This window comes from Scleropages formosus, unplaced genomic scaffold (assembly GCF_900964775.1).
Source record: "Scleropages formosus unplaced genomic scaffold, fSclFor1.1, whole genome shotgun sequence".
In the NCBI taxonomy this organism is placed as follows: domain Eukaryota; kingdom Metazoa; phylum Chordata; class Actinopteri; order Osteoglossiformes; family Osteoglossidae; genus Scleropages; species Scleropages formosus.
In genome coordinates, this window is record NW_021641045.1 from 235,707 (window position 1) to 257,417 (window position 21,711).

At 49.5% G+C, this 21,711-nt stretch overlaps 1 protein-coding gene across 1 annotated transcript; it reads left to right on the top strand.

Annotated features, from left to right (window-relative positions):
• Window positions 1-14,693: 14,693 nt before the first annotated feature.
• Window positions 14,694-17,877, top strand: LOC114909772 (uncharacterized). Its single transcript, XM_029249567.1, has 4 exons — window positions 14,694-14,727; window positions 14,897-15,195; window positions 15,755-15,800; window positions 17,455-17,877. The coding sequence occupies exons 1-4, from the start codon at window positions 14,694-14,696 to the stop codon at window positions 17,769-17,771; spliced, it is 696 nt and encodes a 231-aa protein (XP_029105400.1). The 3' UTR covers window positions 17,772-17,877.
• Window positions 17,878-21,711: the final 3,834 nt, after the last annotated feature.

Sequence of the window (21,711 nt, forward strand, 5' to 3'; positions counted from 1 at the left end):
GCCTGTCCTGCGACCAAGCCTTTCAGATTTCCCTGAATAAAGCACTTATTCCGCTCTGCACTTGGGTGCGCCACTTCCTTCGGGAACCAGCCATGACACTTAAAATCAGTTCCAGTCCCACCAGGCAAAAATGAAGCTGTTCTGAACTATAACCCTGTCCAGAGTGAACCCTGCCTTATCTTAAATGTGCTTCAGGATTCCCTTCATATCACTTTGATATGCATAGGTTTCAAGGTTTTTGTAGGAATCTCTCATCGTAGGCTCATACTTCATTAGTTCCCAGATGATGGGTCTGTTACTCGTTCTGGTACCACTGGTCGTTTCTCATGTGATGGGGTTTCTTGTACCTTGTCCAGTGTGGGCCTCAAAACTTTAAATAACAGCGGTAAGTGCAGCCGAAACATACAAACTCTTACAAGGCCACAGTGTTGAACTAGACTTAGTGATAGGAGCGCTTGCACCAGAAACCTAAAACATTCTCAACTCACCACCAAGGACAAACTGTAATAAATGCTATCTGTTAAATATTCGTTCACTAACAAGTAAAGCTCTTCTAGTGAATGATTTAATATTAAGTTACAAGTCCGATTTATTCTTTCTTACCGAAACCTGGCGGGGTGAGTCCGATACGATTCCACTAAGTAGAAGCTGCTCCGGAAGGATATGATTATTTCCATAAATCTCGTTCTGTACGTCGTGGAGGTGGAGTTGACGTTCTTTTCAATAAAACATTACAATACAATACATCAGCATGTTCCACTGATGTATGGATGAGTGACCCATTGTAAGTCGTGCATCTAGCAGTGTAAGTCACCGCGGTGAATAAGGTGTGTTGGCTGATAACTACATAGTATCCATTGTAAGTGGCTTTGGAGAAAAGCGTCTGCTAAGTGAATAAATGTAAATGTAAACGTAAATAACACCAATAAATCGTGATAATTACCTTGTTTGAAATTCTAGAACTAGTAGATTTCAAGTCAAAACTCAATATAATTATATTCCTTATCTACCTTCCACCTGGACCACACTCCTCTTTTCTCAAGGAATTTAGATTACTTTATAACCGATTTAGTCATCACTCATGACAAAATAATCTTGATGGGTGATTTCAATATTCATAGACATGTCATCGGATTCTCTCGCTAATAATTTTAGTCTCTCTTAAACTCACATACACATACACACACATAATGCAAAAAAATAGAAAAAAGCACTTTTTTATGGCAGATCCGAATACTATGCAAAGTTATTGATTAAAATCAGAAGAACCCTCGTTTCTTGTTTAATACTGTAATGACCCCACGTCACTGTTTTAGGAAGGAAACTCCTAAATGCAAATAGTTGCATTATGGGTAATAATGTTAAATGTGGGTGTGCAACCACTGGGGGCACTTAGGGGGGAAATGGTGGGGTGACCGTATCTAGAAGTATGTTGTCACGGAGTTTGGGGGTGCTAAGTAGGTGGGGAAAACTAGCAGTAGGTGCAGGCCTGGAATGAAAGGGGGTCCTATTAAATAAACTTTGTAATGAACACTGCCTCTACATCCTTTTTCACCACATCCAAGCTCATGGTGCTGTGTGCTACAATACTATGACTTATCATGCATTGGTTAACATCTCCAGTAACCTTCACCTTCCCCCCTCCTGCACCTTTGATCTGTGAAAAGGAAGTGTGTCAGGTCTTCTGCAAGCAGAAGACAAGGAACGCACCAGGCCCAGATGGTGTCTCACCTAAAAACCAGTGCTGACCAGCTGGTCCCTATCTTCACAAAGATCTTCAATAGATCACTGGAGATGTGCGAAGTTCCTTCCTGCTTCAAACGCTTCACCATCATCCCCCTTCCGAAGAGACCCAAAATCACAGGACTTAATGACTATAGACCTGTCACCTTAATGTCTGTGGTCATGAAGTCATTTGAAAAACTGGTGTTGGCCTACCTGAAGGACATCACTGAACCCTTGCTGGACCCCCTGCAGTTTGCTTATCGAGAAAACAGGTCTGTGGATGATGCAGTCAACATGGGACTGCACTACATCCTGCAACATCTGGACAAACCAGGGACTTATGTGAGGATCCTGTTCGTGGACTTCAGCTCGGCCTTCAACACCATCATCCCACACCTCCTCCTGTCCAGATTAACCCAACTCTCTGTGCCGACCTCCACACAACGCTATTTATCTTTATAATTATATCTATTTATCACATCATATGTCTTACTCACGTTCCCCTGCATTTGTATAGAACATACCTGTACATATATATAATGTCTAGTGACTATTCTTGTATATTGGGTACTTTATATTTTTATATATTTTTTTATACTTCATTCACATATTCTATCTTCTTATCTGTGTCTTGTCACTGTCATTCTGTCTGTTCTGTGGAATCTTCTGTCACCAAGACAAATTCCTTGTATGTGTTAACATACTTGGCAATAAAGCTCGTTCTGATTCTGATTACTTAACTGATAAATGCAAAGATAAGCCATGTACTTCTGCTACCATTACTAATGATGAATTTATGTTGTTTTTCAATAATAAATTACAGAATATCTGTGAATCTATAGTGCCCTCTAGTTCGGTCTTAGCCAGTACGTATAAGCATTTCTGACAATGATAATATTAGTTGCTCTCCGAATATTAGCTGCTCTCTCTTTCAGTAGCTTCGACGAAAATTATCATGTTAATTCTCTATATGAAAGGTACTACCTGTCCTAAGACCCAGTGACTGGGATCATTTATTGGGCCAATCCCTGCAAAATTACTGAAAGCCGCAGTTTCTGTGCTTGCAGGACCTATTATTAATATTGTTAATAGGTCGTTACTAAATGGCTGTGTGTTCCAAAAGCTTTTAAAATAGCTTTTATTAGACCTCTACTAGAGAAATTGGATCTGGATTGTAATAACCCCTCCTCCGTGAACCGCCACCTTATCGTGGTGGAGGGGTTTGAGTGCCTGAATGAGTCCAGGAGCTATGTTGTCTGGGGCTACATGCCCCTGGTAGGGTCTCCCATGGCAGACAGGTCCTGGATGACAGACGAGACAAAGCGCGGTTCAAAAACCCCTTATGACAAAAAAATCAAGGCGTCCGTTTACCCCGCCCGGTATGGGGTCACCGGGGCCCCACCCTGGAGCCAGGCCTGGGGGGGGGGCTCGCATGCGAGCGCCTGGTGGCCAGGTCTATGCCCACGGGGCCTGGCCGGGCTCAGCCCGAAGCCACAACGTGGAGCCGCTCTTCGGTGGGCTCACCACCTGCCGGAGAAACCATAAGGGGCCGGTGCGTTGTGATTTGGGCGGTGGTCGGGGCCGAGTGCCCGGCCGACCCGAACCTCGGGCGCCAACTCTGGTTTTTGGGACTTGGAATGTCACCTCACTGGCGGGGAAGGAGCCTGAGCTGGTGCGGGAAGTTGAGAGATACCGTCTAGATATAGTCGGGCTCACTTCCACTCACAGCTTGGGTTCTGGAACCACTCTACTCGATCGAGGGTGGACTCTCCACTATTCTGGCGTTGCCCAAGGTGAGAGGCGGCGGGCTGGTGTGGGCTTATTAATAGCCCCCCAGTTCAGCCGCCATGTGTTGGAGTCTACCCCGGTGAATGAGAGGGTCGTCTCCCTACGCCTTCGGGTCAGGGAACGGTCTCTCACTGTCGTTTGTGCTTATGCGCCTAGCGGCAGTGTAGAGTACCCGGCCTTTTTAGAGTCCCTGGGGGGCGTGCTGGAAAGCGCTCCCACTGGGGACTCTGTCGTTCTACTGGGGGACTTTAACGCCCACGTGGGCAGCGACAGTGATACCTGGAGGGGCGTGATTGGGAGGAACGGCCTCCCTGATCTGAACCCGAGCGGTGAGTTGTTATTGGATTTCTGTGCTAGTCGCGGTTTATCCATAACGAACACCATGTTCATGCATAAGGGTGTCCACCAGTGCACTTGGCACCAGGACACCCTAGGTCGGAGGTCGATGATCGACTTTGTAGTCGTTTCTTCTGACCTTCGGCCATATGTCTTGGACACTCGGGTGAAGAGAGGGGCTGAGCTGTCAACTGATCACCACCTGGTGGTGAGTTGGATTCGATGGCGGGGGAAAAAGCTGGACAGACCTGGCAGGCCCAAACGCATAGTGAGGGTCTGTTGGGAACGTTTGGCGGAGGCCCCTGTCAGAGAGGTCTTCAACTCCCACCTCCGACAGAGCTTCAACCAGGTCCCGAGGGAGGTGGGGGACATTGAGTCTGAATGGACTATGTTCCGCTCCTCCATTGTCGGTGCGGCTGTTCGGAGCTGCGGCCATAAGGTCTCCGGTGCCTGTCGCGGCGGCAATCCCCGAACACGGTGGTGGACACCGGAAGTAAGGGATGCCGTCAAGCTGAAGAAGGAGTTCTATCGGGCCTGGCTGGCTCATGGGACTCCTGAAGCAGCTGACGGGTACCGACGGGCCAAACGGAGCGCGGCTCTGGCAGTCGCCGCGGCAAAAACTCGGGCTTGGGAGGAGTTCGGTGAGGCCATGGAGGAAGACTTTCGGTCGGCCTCAAAGAGATTCTGGCAAACCGTCCGGCGACTCAGAGGGGGGAAGCGGTGTTCCACGAACACTGTTTACAGTGGAAGTGGTGCGCTGCTGACCTCAGCTGAGGATGTTCTCGGGCGGTGGAAGGAGTACTTTGAGGATCTCCTCAATCCCTCCGACACGCCTTCCGTAGAGGAAGCTGAGGCTGGGGACTCGGAGGGGGACTCGTCCATTACCCTGGCTGAAGTTGCTGAGGTAGTCAAAAAACTCCTCGGTGGCAAGGCTCCGGGGGTGGATGAGATCCGCCCCGAGTTTCTCAAGTCTCTGGATGTTGTGGGGCTGTCTTGGCTGACACGCCTCTGCAGCATCGCGTGGAGTTCGGGAACGGTGCCTCTGGACTGGCAGACCGGGGTGGTGGTCCCTCTTTTTAAGAAGGGGGACCGGAGATTGTGTTCCAACTACAGGGGGATCACACTCCTTAGCCTCCCTGGGAAAGTCTATGCCAGGGTACTGGAAAGGAGAATCCGACCGATAGTCGAACCTCGGATTCAGGAGGAGCAATGCGGTTTTCGCCCTGGCCGTGGAACACTGGACCAGCTCTATACCCTCACTAGGGTGTTGGAGGGTTCGTGGGAGTTTGCCCAACCAGTCCATATGTGTTTTGTGGACCTGGAGAAGGCATTCGACCGTGTCCCTCGTGGCATCCTGTGGGGGGTGCTTCGGGATTATGGGGTTCGGGGCTCGTTGCTACGGGCTGTTCGTTCCCTGTATGACCGGAGCAGGAGCTTGGTTCGCATTGCCGGCAGTAAGTCAGACCTGTTCCCGGTGCATGTTGGACTCCGCCAGGGCTGCCCTTTGTCACCGATTCTGTTCATTATTTTTATGGACAGAATTTCTAGGCGCAGTCAGGGAACGGAGGGTGTCTGTTTTGGTGGCCGCGAGATCTCGTCTCTGCTTTTTGCGGACGATGTGGTCCTGTTGGCTTCATCAAGTCAAGACTTGCAGCGTGCACTGGGGAGGTTTGCAGCCGAGTGCGAAGCGGCGGGGATGAGAATCAGCACCTCCAAATCCGAGGCCATGGTTCTCAGTCGGAAAAAGGTGGATTGCTCCCTCCGGGTTAGGGGGGAGTTGCTCCCTCAAGTGGAGGAGTTTAAGTATCTTGGGGTCTTGTTCACGAGTGAGGGAAAAATGGAGCGGCAGGTCGACAGACGGATCGGTGCGGCGTCTGCAGTAATGCGGTCATTGTACCGGTCTGTTGTGGTGAAGAGGGAGCTGAGTCGTAAGGCGAAGCTCTCAATTTACCGGTCGATCTACGTTCCTACCCTCACCTATGGTCATGAACTCTGGATCATGACCGAAAGAATGAGATCGCGGATACAAGCGGCAGAAATGAGTTTCCTCCGCAGAGTGGCTGGGCGCACCCTTAGGGATAGGGTGAGGAGCTCAGTCACCCGGGAGGAGCTCGGAGTAGAGCCGCTGCTCCTCCGCATCGAGAGGAGCCAGTTGAGGTGGCTCGGGCATCTGTTCCGGATGCCTCCTGGACGCCTCCCTGGGGAGGTGCTCCGGGCTTGTCCCACTGGGAGGAGGCCTCGGGGCAGACCCAGGACACGTTGGAGAGACTATGTCTCCCGGCTGGCCTGGGAACGCCTTGGGGTTCCCCCAGAGGAACTGGAGGAGGTGTGCGGGGAGAGGGAGGTCTGGAGTACTCTGCTCGGACTGCTGCCCCCGCGACCCGGCCCCGGATAAGCGGAGGAAGATGTTTTTGTAATAACCCATGTAATTATAGACCCATCTCCAATCTACCATTTTTATCCAATATTCTAGAAAAGATTGTAGCTTCTCAAATGGTAAAATATCTTAATCATCATAATATTTGAAAAATTTCAGTCTGGTTTCTGTACTGGTCACAGCACTGAAACGGCACTCACACGTGTTGTTAATGATATTCTCACCTCTTCTGATGCTGGTCGTATCTCTATTCTTACGTTACTGCACTTGAGTGCTGCATTTGATACTGTAGGCCATAGTATCCTGCTGAGTAGATTTGAAAACCTGGTTGGACTAAGAGGTACCATTCTGAAGTGGTTTGACTCGTATTTCGCTAACCGTGAACAATTTGTATTGAAATTTGATGACTGCACACCCTCTGTCTCAATGACGGTTCAGTATGATGTGCCAGAGGGCTCTGTGTTGGGCCCATTACTGTTCTCACTGTGTATTTTACCACTGTGCCACACCCATGTAATCAACATAATCAGATACACCTGGACCTGGCAGGATATAAGGCAGAAGCAAACAGAGAAGGACGTGGAACCTTGTTTGCCGACACAGCTCACTTGTTTGAGTCAGCCTGCTTCTTGCGTCTGATCCTTGTTCCCAGTCCACCCGCCCGAGTCCTTCTCCCGTGACCTCTACCTTCCTGTATTCTGATCCGTGTTTTCATGCTTGACCTGTTGCCTGTATTCACCGACCACGATTCTGGATTTCCTGGTAAACGACGTTTGCAGTATAAAGACCCACGCCTGTCCCCGACTACGGTTCCTGCCCTGTCCCTAAATAAACTCCTGTGTACTCCGCAATTGAGTCCACCTTCTCCTTCTGGATGAAAACATGGCAGAAGGTTCCGCCAACGGAACGGACTCAGCGGCGATCGATCGCGTCAAGAGGGTACTCGCCGCACAAGGTAACCGTCTGGGGTCGATGGAGCAAACCTTAAATAGCCTCGCGGAGGCTTTCCAGTCCCTAGTCGGAACGATGCAGGAACAAGGTATGCTCGCTGCGGTGGAGACTGCCCCTGCAACTGCCTCCAGACCAGAATAGCCGCCGGCAACACAACCGTCTCCGCTGTCCCAGCCTCCATCGCCTCAAGACCCGCGTCTCCTGCCGCCTGCCCTCTTCGAAGGTGACTCTGCTCACTGCACTGGGTTTTTGATGCAATGCGAGCTGGTGTTTTTTTTTTTTTAGCCTGCCTCAGGTGTATGGCACTAGCCTAAGCCGTATTACATATATCATGTGTCTCCTTGCCGGCCGCGCATTAGACTGGGCCACGGCCACTTGGCAGTGTAATTCACAGTCAACCTATGAAGATTTTAAGACCCGGTTTCAAGCCGTGCTTGGGCTGCCCCCGTCAGATGACAGCACAAATGAAAGACTGTTTGAGATCAGACAGGGGGAATGAACGGTGGCCGACTACGCCATCGAGTTCCGCACCTTAGCCGCGCACAGTGATTGGGGCAAGTCAGCACTCCTGGCTAGTTTTCGGAGAGGTTTAGACCCCGCATACGGAAAGAGATGGCGTTCTGAGGAGACAAATGGACCCTGGATCAGTTCACTGACACTGCAGTGGCCGTCGATAATGCCGTGCACACCAAAGAACCACGGCGCCGCGCCACCCCGGAGCAGACCAACAACGAGTGCAGCACCGCGGAGCCCATGCAGTTGGGAGAGGGTGGCCTGTCCCCCACTGAACGAAGGCAGAGGTTCCAAGAAGCCCTGTGCCTGTACTGCAGGGAATCTGGACACCGTCGTCTTCAGTGTCCCGTCCGTCCCAGAGCCCAGGTGAGTGGGATCCTTCACTGTGACCGTATGACTGTACCCATCACCTTGTCTTGGGGAATGGGTAGCCTGTCCATACAGGCATTGGTAGATTCTGGGGCAGTAGGCAGATTTATAGACATTAATTTTGCCCAGTACCACAAGATCCCTGTAGAAAAATGTCCCCAGCGCCATAAGATTAATGTGTTAGATGGACAACCCCTAGGTAAGGGGTTTGTAGATTCTCAGGCTGCCCCCCTTCAGATGGTGATCAGGGCTTGTCACCATGAAACAATAGTTTTATCTGATCTCCACCCCTGAGGTTCCGGTAATTCTGGGATTTCTCTGGTTAGCATGTCATAACCCCGTCTTCAGTTGGAGCACTGGAGACCTCACTTCATGGGGAACTCAACGTGAGGGAAAATGCCTGAGGTTACCTTGCAGGGCCACCTCCATTGAGGGAAACGAATCTGCACGGCCTGCCCAGATACCTCCCGAGTACCAAGATCTGGCTCCAGTTTTCAGCCGCAGTCGTGCCGCCGAGCTACCTCCTCACCGCCCATGGGACTGTGCAATTGACCTGTTACCAGGTACCACACCACCCCGTAGTCGTGTTTATCCCCTGTCAGGGCCTGAGCAGCAGGCGCTTCAACAATACATCACAGAGGCACTCGCCTCCGGTATCATCCAACCCTCCACTTCTCCTGCCTCCGCCAGTTTCTTTTTTGTGGAGACAAAGGACGGCGGGTTGCGACCATGCATAGACTATCGGGGCCTAAATCACATCACTGTCAGGTACCCTCATCCGATGCCATTGATCACAGCCGCTCTAGAACAAGTTCGTGACGCAAAATGGTTCACAAAACTAGACTTAAGGAGTACATACAACCTGATACGTATCCGAGAAGGAGATGAGCGGAAGACCGCGTTTAGTACAACCATGGGGCATTATGAGTACCGGGTCATGCCTTTCGGGCTTGCCAATGCACCAAGTGTTTTTCAGGCCTTTGTCAATCATGTGCTGGGGGACCTGGTACCTTGTGGGGTGCTCGTATTCCTGGATGACATCTTGATTTTCTCCAAGGATTTTAACAGTCACGTTCAGTTGGTTAGACGGGTTTTATGGTGCCTGCTACAGAACCGATTGTATGTCAAACTGGAAAAGTGCGAGTTCCACTGGCAAAGAATCTCCTTCCTTGGTTTCATATTGACCCCGGACGGAGTCGCCATGGATCCGGGTAAGGTATGTGCATTGTTAGAATGGCTGTGTCCTACCACTACAAAGGCCTTACAATGATTCCTAGGGTTTGCCAACTTCTACCACCGGTTCATAAGAAATTTCAGTTTGATTGCTGCCCCGCTAACCGCATTAACAGCAACGAAATCATACAGACTCCCATGGAACCCAGAGGCTCAAGAGGCATTCGATGAGCTCAAATCCTGCTTCACCTCAGCGCCCATCTTACACCAACCAGATCCAGAACTCCCGTTTGTCCTGGAGGTAGATGCATCAGAGACCGGGGTAGGTGCTGTGCTTTCTCAACACCAGGGTAAGCCGGAGAAAATGTACCCTTGTACTTTCTTCTCTAGGAAATTGTCTCCTGCTGAACGCAACTATGACCTCGGGAATCGGGAGCTGTTAGCCATGAAGTTGGCATTAGAAGAATGGTGTCACTGGTTGGAAGGTGCAAAACATCCCTTTCTGATATTAACGGATCACAAGAACCTCGAGTACCTGCAGAGTGCCCAACGCTTAAACTCCATGGCACACTGGGTGACATTATTCACAAACACCATGTGAATTTCCATTTGTATGCCGATGATACACAGATCTATATGTATTGTTTAAGCCTGATAATCCATCACATGTGGTGTCTTTAGCTAATTGTTCAACCAATATAAAATTATGGATGAATAAAAATTTTTTATCTCTAAATGCCAGTAAAACAGAGATACTTGTGGTGGATGGTGATTCCAAAGCTCTCAACATAATCATGCCAATCTTTACAACAAATGGTAATAGCTTCAATCGTAGAGACTGTGTCAAGGATTCAAGTGTCCTGTTGGATGAAAAGCTGTCATTTGTTTCTCAAGTAAATGCTTTGACTAAGTTGTGCTTCCTTCGGTTAAGAAATATAGCTGAATTACGGTGATTCCTATGTAGACAGGATGCTGAGAAATTGGTTCATGCTTTTGTTTCAAGCAGGTTAGACTACTGTAAAAGCTTTGTTGTCAGGTTGTTCATACCAGACTGTATCCAGGCTACAGCTGGTACAAAATGCTGCTGTGATAATTGTCACTAGAACTAGGAAGTCTGACCATATAACACCTGTACTTAAATTGTTGCATTGGCTTCCGGTCGTATTTAGAGTTGATTATAAAATCCTTCTTTTGACCTATAAGGCAGTACATGGCATTGCTCTGGCTTACCTTTGTGAGATTATTGATTCTAATATCCCAGGACAATATCTTCCTTCATTGGATGCGGGTTAACTTAAAGTATGTGTGATCAATAAGACCTCAGTCGGAGGTCGCACCTTTAGTTATAGAGGACCTAAACTGTGGAAAAGTCTCCCAGTTGTTGTTAGAAATGCTCTGTCTGTCACTATCTTCAAATGCAGCCTAAAGACTTACATGTTCACTTAGACATTCCACCTCAAAATGTAGTTCCACTTGCCTGTGTCTGTTTTTCCTACCTTTATACCAATGCATATTAAATTGGCTTGTTTAAGTTACAAAATAGTAGCTCTGTTCTTTCTTGTCTCACTACATAAGAGTTGAGGAGGCTGGCCGATGGTGACAGGCGAATCCATGCTGACTAAAAATGATGACCAAATGCTTTGACGGATGAGGCGTACGATGCTGAGCTGGGGATTCAAGCTACCATGTAGCAAAAATATCATTATTACTTGTTTTCTTGCCTTATGCCTGCATTAAAGCACTCTTTGTCACTGCGTGAGAAGAGTGCTCTATAAAAATTGTCGCTTCCTCATCAGCCAGTACATCGGCGACACCTGCTGCTCGCTGACAGGAGAGAGAATAAAGGGGAATGCCGGTGAGACGCCTACGCGGAACCTCACTCTGATTAACCTCTGCTTCCACTCAACCTGTGTTTCTTGCTACTCCTTCCGACTCTTCGACCATCTGCCTTTCCTTGTTCCGACCATGATTCTCATCTCACTCTTCAAACAACGTTCGCTAATCGCCTGACCCTTGCACGTCCCTCAACCATTCTTTTGCCTGCCTCCTGTTTTCCAAAATAAAAGGAAAATGCAACCTGCACCTGCGTCTGTTGCCTTACTGACCACCATCGTCGTGACGGAAGGTTCTGCCTCCCATCTGGACTCAGCAGATTACGCACAGATGGGGACCGCTCTCGCGTCCCAGGGCGCACTTCTCGGCGTGCATGATCAGACCCTCAAACGGCTGAAGGAGACGCTTATCGGGATGATTCATGCACTCCAAGCCGGAGGGGTGTTCCAATCCACTGAGGAGACAGAGCTCATAGCCCCTGAAGAGAGCACCGCAGCCGCACTCCTGGATGCCTCCTACTCCGGTACAAACATCGCCACCCCCAGAAAGGTACAACGGAACGCCAGAACAGCGTCCAGGTTTTTTGATGTAGAATGAACTGGTGTTTTCCTGCTCCCCACACATATACCAAACCGATGAGGCCAAGATCGTGTTCGTGGTGGCATTGCTGGTCGGCCTAGCGCACCTGGGTGACAGCGAGGTGGTGCATGCGCCCAAAGATGACCTTTGCCACCTTTTGGGAAAAAAAAAATTGAGGCGGTGTTTGACCATCCGCACGCAGGTCGCTCGGGCGATGACTGTATCCTGCACTTGCACCAGGGAGCCTGGACCATAGCCGAGTATGCCCTCGAATTCTGGCCCCTTGCAAAGCATAGTGGGTGGAACTCCTCTGCTCTCCTCGCTTGTTTTCACAACAGGCTTCATCCCCGGATCCAAGCTGAGCTGGCCTATCGGGGGGAGAACTGGAGTTTCGATCATTTTGTGGAGAATGCTGTTGCGATTGACAACCTTGGCCGGGACCGAAAACCACGAGGGGGTTCGACCATACCCCCTTTGCCTCTGCCGGATGAGGAGCCGGAGACGATGCAGGTGGGCCAAAACAGGCTAGGCTCTGAGGAGAGAAGGCGTCGTCTGCTGGGTCACCTGTGCCTCTACTGCGGCTCTCCGGGTCACGTCCGGTGGCCTGTCCGGTGCTACCACCCCGAGGAAACTCCAGAGAATCCAAGGTGAGTCCCGGAGAACACAAGGGCCAGCTGACGTTACCAGTTAGTATTGCCTGGGAGGGGAACTGGGTACAGAAGCACGCCTTGATAGGTTCCAGTGTGGCCGGCTGTTTTATTGACTGGGGATTTGCGCGCACGCACCGCATTCCCTTACAAACCTCCAAGGTCACCTTGAGAGTGAGTGCTCTGGACAGCCAACCACTTGGTTCGGGTATGGTGGACACTTGTACCATTCCGCTCCAGGTCTGGACGGGGGCATGTCACCAGGAAACCCTAAACATTTTTTTGATCCGTGCCCCAGACACCTCAATCATTTTAGGCTTCCCATGGCTCGTGTGTCATGACCCTATCTTTTGTTGGAGCACCAGAGAGCTGGTGGCCTGGGGTGACAGATGCCACTCGTCATGCATGATGCTTCCCTGCTGGGCAACATCTGTAGAGGGGCTCGAGGGTCTTCCCCCACTGTAGATCCCCCGGAATACAGGGACCTGCAAAAGGTCTTCGGCAAGACCCGAGCAGCTGAACTACTCCCTCATCAACGCTGGGACTGCACCATTGACCTTTTGCCAGGAACGACACCTCCTCGGGGTCGGTGTACCCCCTGTCTTTGCCAGAGCAGAAGGCCATGCAGAAGTATATCACCGAGGCGCTTGCTTTAGGCCTTATCTGGCCCGCCACCTCTCTTGCTTTAGCGGACTTCTTTTTCGTGGGTAAGAAGGACGGGGGACTATATCCCTGCATCAATTTTCAGGGTTTGAACGCCATTACAGTGAAGTATCCACACTCTTTGCCTTTGATCACAGCCACTTTAGAAACCATACACAGTTCTTCCCTGTTTACGAAACTAGATCTCCGCAGTGCTTACAACCTGATCCGGGTCTGCAAGGGGGACGAATGGGAGATGGTGTTCTCCATCTCCCTATGAATACCGGATAATGCCTTTTGGTCTGGCAAATGCTTCCTGGATTTTTCAGGCATTTGTGAATCACGTGCTGGGGGATTACATCCTGATCTTGTCCCAGATTCGAGAGGAACATGTGCACCAGCTATGGGCAGTGTTGCAAGGGCCCCTCCAACATCATCTGTATGTCGAGGGAGAGAAATGCATTTTCACCAGAGCCGGGTCTCCTTCCTGGGGTACATCCTGAGCAGGGAGGGGATTGCCATGGACTCTTGTAAGGTTAGTACAGTGACTGCCTGGCCCCGACCGACCACAGTAAAGACGCTTCAGTGCTTCCTTGGCTTTGCGAACTTCTACTGTCACTTCATCCGAGGCTTCAGTACCCTGGCTGCCCCCCTCATCGCACTCACCGCCTGTCAGGAGCATTGATTCCCCTGGGGTGAGACCGCAGAGAGGACCTTTTGGGACCTGAAAGTACGGTTCACCCCGGCTCCAGTGCTAAATCATCCTGATGCTTCCTTGCCATTCGTGGTGGAGGTCGATGCCTTGTCTGTTGGTGTGGGGGCTGTCCTTTCCCAAAGGCAAGGATATCCCTTGAAGTTGTTACCCTGTGCGTTCTTTTCATGGAGAATGACCCTGGCCGAAAGCAACTATGACATTAGGAACCACGAACTCCTTGCCATAAAACTCGTGCTCGAGGAATGGCGGCACTGGCTGGAGGGGGCCGTACACCCATTCCTTATGCTCACCAACCACCAAAATCTGAAATACTTCTAGAAAGCCCGATGGCTGCACGCCCGACAGGCTTGGTGGACTCTGTTCTTCACTGGGTTCAACTTCACCGTTTCTTATGGACCCCTGCTCAAAGAACACTAAAGCAGACACCCTGTTGAGGATTTATGATCCCGAACCTGCGCAGAGCCCACCAGAGGGGATCTTACCCAAGGGATGTGTTGTGAGTCCCATCAGGTGGCAACTCCTAAAGGAACTCCAGGCTGTGCAGGCCACTGAGTCTGAACCTCCAGGGAAACCAGCAGGGAAGGAGTATGTGACCAGCTGACTGAGAATCTCCGTGATGCGATGGACTCACGAAGCACCCAAAACGGGCCACTCGGGCATCTGGCGTACTCTCTCTCTTGCAGGGATGGTTCTGGTGGCCCTCTATGACAGATAACGTCCAGGACTTTGTGCAGGTGTGTGCCATGTGCGCCCAGACCTGGACCCCTTCAGAGAAACCAGCCAGCCTTCTGGGACCACGTCTCCTGTCGACCCGACCGTGAGCACACACCTCCGTGGACATCCTTCTTGACCTACCCACTTCGGAGGGTAAAACAGTGGTGTTCGTAGTGGTTGATTGTTTCTCCAAGGCCTGCAGGCTGGTTCCACTGCCCAAGCTTCTGACTGCCTTCGAGGTGGCCGAGATTCTCTTCCAGCAGGTCTTTCGATTGTACGGGCTCCCGGAGGACATTGCATCGGACTAAGGACCACAGTTCACCTCCCGGGTATGGAAGGCCTTCTGGAGGTGACTGAGGGTTACGGTAAGCCTGACGTCCTGTTAGCACCCACAAGTCAACTGGCAAGTAGAGCGGCTGCAACAGGACATCGCGAGGTATCTCTGTTCCAACTCTACCCAGCGACAAAATCAGTGGCTCAGGTACCTACCTTGGGAGGAATATGCCCACAATACCGCGTCACACTCTGCCACAGGTCTCTTGCCCTTTCAATGTGTCTTGGGATACCACACTACCTCGTTCCCAAATGAGACACCTCAGAACCAGATCCGAGCAGTGTTGACCTGGCACCAAGAGAGCGAGAGGGAATGGTGGACAGTGCACAACCACCTGTGGCAAAGTTCGGAGAAGTACAAACGGCAAGCGGACCGGCACCGACGCACCCTCTCCTTTTTGCCCAGGCAATGGTCTGGCTCTTCGAAGAAACTCAGGCCCCGCTACATCGGCTCGTTCAAGGTCTTGCGGAGAGTGACCCCGGTGACCTACTGCCTACAGGTTTTGTTAAGATCTTCTCAGACTCTCACAGTAAGACCTTTGCACCTGGGTTCACTTTATTACTGTGTTTGTGTCCTTGATAGAAGATTCCACGGTATCAGTGGAACTAGCGGAGTTTGATCCTCTGGAACTGGAACAGAAACACAGTGGAACATAAGTTGGGAAACAGCTCAGAAAACACATATCACGAAAGAAGCTGCAGGAAAATAGTGAAACACTGATCAATAAGCCACAAACCAGTGACACGGTCATGATATGAGTTTAGAGACCACTGCTTTGAGTGGGTCTTGCTTTGTTGCATGGTCTGATATTGATCACTCAAAGCTTTTGGCTGCTATTTAACATTTAGCTTCTCAGTTTTACAAAATGAAAGACAGAATAAACACAGAAAATAAGAGAAAAATTGTATAAACTGATTAAAATATGCAATAGTGGAATCTGTGTTGAAAAGGTGTGTTCAGTGGTGCTGTGTGTCATCATGACAATAATCCACGGTGAGCAGTGAGAGACACACTGGTGTCTCACAGGACTTTTTGTACAGCCCCTCAATGACTTTCACTCACTGTGGTGGACTTTTGGTAGCGGCACCAAACTGGAAGTTGGCAGTAAGTATTTCATCTTTTAACTCAATACCATCGACATCAAAGCTCTGCACTGATACTTTTTATGTGTTTTTCCTTTGTTCTGTTTCACTATATTGTCATATTTATACTTCATATTCATTCTCTCCTACCAGATGTTTTCTGAGAAACATTTTGCTTAGGGTTTTAATTATTTGTGTAAACTTTTCCTTATTCGGACAATATGTTCCTTTTCTATTTTTTTTTTTTTTTTTGTGTGTTTTTCGCTTCACTTTGTCATAAAACCAAAAATAAACTTGTCAGTAGAAAAGACATCTGGCCGTGCGATACATTTTAGTGTAAAAATTCCTTTTCACACCAGTCATGGACACACCGCTGTGATTGTTTTCTTGAAGACACCCGACATGAGGTTAAATTAGTATTTACCATGAAACGCCGGTAAAAACGCCGATGGTATATTGACGGTACACTGGGCGCTGTGTGGAGGTTTATACGCGCACAAATAGGCTCTGAATCACTGTGGTACACTTTCGGCGGCGGAACCAGGCTGGAAGCTGGAAGTAAGAACCTTTTTCTGTATTATATCCTGAACAGTGTAAAGTAATGAATGTAACTCGTTTTATTCCCTTAGTACATTTATATTCTTCAGATGAGTGTGTCTCACTTGGGTGTTTTCAGCTCTTTTCAAAGTCGTTTACAGTTACACTGAAGCTTGGTTTGGAAAAAACTGCTTCAAATGATGTTGCAAATGTTGACAACAGCATAGATAACAACGATAAATACATAATAATAAATGCGATAAATAACGATAATATGCGATAATAAGCGTCTTTTACTGTTTGTTCACTAAGGATTTTCTGATGTACATTTAACCTGTAAATATGTTTCTTCTGTTTTTACTGTTTTATAAATTCATTATTTGTTCCTCCGAACTGATGTTTATTTTACAGCTGTCAGTATTAAATTACATGAAAATAATACAAACAATGTGATAAATAATTGAGGAGCATTGTTAGTTTTCCAGCGGTGGTGCGGTGGCGCAGTGGGTTGAACCACAGTCCTGTTCTCCGTGGGTCTGGGGTTCGAGTCCCGCTTGGGGTGCCTTGCGACGGACTAGCGTCCCGTCCTGGGTGTGTCCCCTCCCCCTCCGGCCTTAGGCCCTGTGTTGCCGGGTTAGGCTCCGTGACCCCGTATGGGACAAGCGGTTCTGAAAATGTGTGTGTGTGTGTGTGTGTGTTAGTTTTCCATGGTCATTAATTCAATTATTATGTATCCAGTTGTCTTGACTTTGAACTGAATTCAGTCCATCACTGATACACTGTTACAAATCGATCAGTGTGTTATAAAATGAAGAAAAGCAGTGTACAGAAGGGCTGTATGAACATGTCCAGAAGGGTGGAAAAGTGACACATTATGGTTTATAGCATTGAGCTGTGGAGGTAAAAATGACCTCTAAAGGATCCGTTCTCTTGTATTAATGACACATTATGATACACCTCATACATACTGTGGGCGACATTCATAAACTGCCTATACGTTCCTCCTTTGAGCGTTAACTAACAGCTCTTTTCCTCCTCCGCTACGTACAGGTGATGAGACACAATGCGATGTCCGCTGTTAAAGGTGTTCCGTCCACTCGCTGCCCTCTCTCTGACCTCTGACCTCTGCCGTCTCCTAGGCAACGCTGCCCCCGTCCTCACGGTCCTGCCCCCGTCCAGTCAAGAGGTGTCCGGTAAGAACAAGGCCACGCTGACGTGTCTGGCCAACAAGGGCTTCCCCTCCGACTGGAAGCTGGAGTGGACGGTGGACGGCAGGACCAAGCCTGGGGACGCGAGCCGCGGACTCCTGGACAAGGACGGCAAGTACAGCTGGAGCAGCACGCTGACCCTCCCTGCGGACGAGTGGACGAAGGCGGGCACGGTGGTCTGCAAGGCCACTCAGGGCTCCCAGACTCCAGTTCTGGAGACGATGAAGAGAGCCGACTGCCCCGTGTAGATGGGCGTCTCATTACTGTGTTTTTACTCTGTGCTCTACTCCACTCTTACTGTTTTCGTAACTAGTAACATAGAGGTTAATAATGTGCTTTGCTCCACTATATATGTGAGACGCTTTACCTTGAGCTTCGCGGTATTTTCCGAGAACTTCTGAATAAATAAATGGATATAACATTTTTCAAAATTATTGTTTCACACAAAACTTTCACCTAAAAAATGTACTGAACTGAGGTTTTTGTAAAAAACAGAGAATGTTATTGGGGAAAAAAAGTCACTTCTCACTCATTCACTCCTTCATTGATCTCAGAAGTGCATAATAAATGTTTGTTTTTAATAATTTGTTATTATTTTATTATTATTTGTATAAATTAATTAATTTAATTATTGTTGAATAATGAATAAACCTTTATGCAGCTACTGGAGTGACGTACACTGGTTCATATGGTGGAATGTGACAAATGGACTGTACTCTAGAATCACATGTCTGAACCCAAATCTCTCCTTCTGTTGATGAAACACACTCTTTGTATTTTTGTCCGACATGTACGTTACTTTGGAGAAAAGTGTCTGTGGAATAAAAAAATGTCAATGTAAATGTAATTTGTATGTAATGTATGTAAAAATGTAAACTGGCGAAACCAAGGAAGTGTTGGAGCGCCCTTACCGTGGTGGGTCGAGGCCAGGATGTCACTGCATCCACTTTCCTGGGGTCCATGGAGACTCCCTCCTGGCTTAGGATGTAGCCCAGGAAGGAGATCTGGCGTTGGTGGAACTCACATTTCTCTACTTTGACATACAGACGGTGCTGTAAGAGCTGCCTGAGGACCGACCGGACCTGCTGGATATGCTGCTCTTGGGTCCTGAGTAGATCAGCATATCATCAAGGTAGACGATGACACAGTGATTAATGAAGTCCCCCAACATGTGGTTCAGAAAGGCCTGGAAAACCGAGGGGGTGTTAACTAGGCCAAAAGGCATGACCCTGTACTCATAATGACCTAGTGTAGTGGAGAAGGCCGTCTTCCATTCATCCCCCTCACGGATCCGAATAAGGTTATACGCGCTGCGGAGGTCTAATTTAGTAAACCAGGTTGAACCATGAATACTTTCCAAGGCTGACGTGATCAACGGCAAAGGGTGTGGGTATTTGACTGTTATGGCGTTCAACCCCTGGTAATCTATGCACGGCGTTAGTCGCCCATCCTTCTTACTGATAAAGAAGAATGCTGCCGATGCCGGTGACGTCGAAGGTCAGATCAGGCCAGCCTTGAGGGCCTCCTGGATGTACTCCTGCATGGCCCGTTGTTCTGGCAATGACAGGGGATACACCCGACCCCGAGGTGGCATGGTACCTGGTAAGAGGTTGATAGCACAATCCCAGGACCGGTGAGGAGGCAGTTCGGCGGCGCGGGCCTTACTGACAACTTCTTGTAAATCCTTGTAGTCCGGGGTATGACCGACTGGGGAAGGCCCTCTACCCTTTCCACTGACGTGGCCCGACAAGAAAGGGTGAGGCAAGACGAGCGACAGGACTCTCCCCATGAAACCAGCTCATTGGTGCTCCATTTAAAGACTGGGTCATGGCATGTCAACCAGGAGTAACCCAGAATAATCGGGGTGTCTGGAGCTCGGAGCAGAAAGAAGTGGTGACTCGTGGTGACAAGCTCCTGTCTCAAGCAGGAGAGGTACAGTTCTAATATCAACTACTCCTGTCCCCAAGGGTTGACCATCGAGGGCTTTCACTCTCAGGGTGATTTCACAGCTCTTAAGAGGGACATGGTGCGCTCTGGCAAAGCCCCAGTATATAAAACTGCTCGCTGCTCCTGAATCAATGAGGGCACTTGCCTGCATCCGGCTTCCCCCCCAGGCAATACTCACTGGCAACTGCAACTGTCCCCGGTGCTGCCCCGGACTCACCTTCATGTCTTTGGAGGTGCCTTGGGGCGGTCACACCAGGCATGCGGCACAGAGATACTCCTGGGACCCGCAATGGAGACACAGTTTCCCCACCAAGCGCCGTCTTCTATCTTCTATTCTGAGCTGGCCCGGCCCTATCTGCACGGGCTCAGGTTCCTCCTCTGGGCCGGACACCGGGTGGATGGTCTGGTCTCCCTGGGGCTGTCGACTCCTGCCAAGGTTGTCAATGGCGATGGCGGTCTCCACAAACCGGTCAAAGTCCCAATCCTCACCTCTGTACGTGAGCTCTTCCTGGATCCGGGGGTTCAGCCCTTTGCAGAAACAGGTGAAGAGGGCAGTGCAGTTCCATCCACTCTTGGCCGTGAGGGGTCTGAACTCAAAAGCGTACTCAGCCACACTTCTATCTCCCTGGGTGAGACGCATGAGATGATTACCCGCCGCGAGCCCCGCGTGAGGGTGGTCAAAAATCGCTTCAAATTTTTCACGAGAAACGGTGTAGCTGGTTCTTTGGCGGGTGCGCCGCCCAGCGGCTGACCACGCCCGGGCCGGACCAGTCAGCAAGGACAGGACAAAAGCAATCTTGGATGCGTCAGTCTGATACATGCGAGGAGAACACTTAAAGACCAACTCACACTGCATCAGAAAATCTTGACAGTGATCGGGTGAACCGTCATACCTCTCTGGAGCAGCGATCCGTGCAACCGTACTGCATGCCTCTGGTGGTGCGGGCGGGGCAGGCTCAGCAGGAGTCGTGGGTGCCGTCTGGGTGGTGGGTTGGATAATACCTCCTGCTAGGAGAGCCTGGATCAATCCGTCTGCCGTCTTTTGCAGGCATTGCAGTGACTGGTCTTGCGCTCCCAAAATGGCGCTTTGCGTGGCGAGTGCCATACGCATTTGTGCATACTCTGTTGAGTCCTGGTAGCAGGTGGAACCTTCTGTCATGGTTGCACTTCGAGAGGACGGACTCAAGTGTAGAGTTTTGTAAACAGACGTTTAATAAAGCCAAATCTGAATCCAAAAGCAAAGTCGAGGGACAGGCATGGGTCAGGCGATCAGCAAACGTAGTACAGAGGGCTAGACAAAGAACGAGGTCAAGAATGTACAGGCAAAGGTCGATATCGGAAGAGTTTCACTGTGGCACAGCTCGAAAGGAAACAAAGGAGGCAAAACAAGGTTCTGCATCTGGGCTTCCTCGGCGTCCCTCTTTATTGCCGTTCCTATTAGGAAACAGCAGGTGCCGCCGATGTGCTGGCTGCGGGGGACGTGACAGTGAGATTCTGCAGCCTTTGTGTGTTCGTTTCACTCCTATAAAGAACAGCGATGTAACAAAGGTGTGTTGTATTTTATCATCTGAACAAGAGCAGGACCTCAGGTGATCACTTGGAGGTGATATGTACATCAACCATGACATTTATTACCAGAAAACTGCTCTGGATTGGGGGGTGCGGTGGCGCAGTGGATTGGACTGTAGGCCTGCTCTCCGGTGGGTCTGGGGTTCGAGCCCTGCTTGGGGTGCCTTACGACGGACTGGTGTCCTGTCCTGGGTGTGTCCCTCTGGCCTTCCGCCCTGTGTTGCCGGGTAGGCTCCGGTTCCCCGCGACCCCATCTGGGACAAGCGGTTCTGAAAGTGTGTGTGTGTGCGTGCGTGCGTGCGCGCGCGCTCTGGATTGTTCCAGCTAAGTGAATAGAAGAGCTGGTTTTGGATCCAAAGGATGCAGGTTTTAATCCTGCTCATGGCTTTAGTACTTTCAAAACAAAATACTTACTCTAAATTGTTCAAGTAAAAATTGTTGTGATGTAAAAATGAGGAAATAAACTTATTAGCTGCTCTGGAGAAAAGCATCATCTCAATAAATAAATGTAAAAGTAATCTTAAGGACTGTTTATTTAATTCCTAATAGTCATGGAAGTTGATGTTTAAATGTAATAAATTTCATTATGTGGTGATAAGAGGAGAGTTAAAAGGAAGAGTTTGGTGCATCATGCGGAGAGCAACTGGAGAATTGTGCAGTGGATGGGAAGGA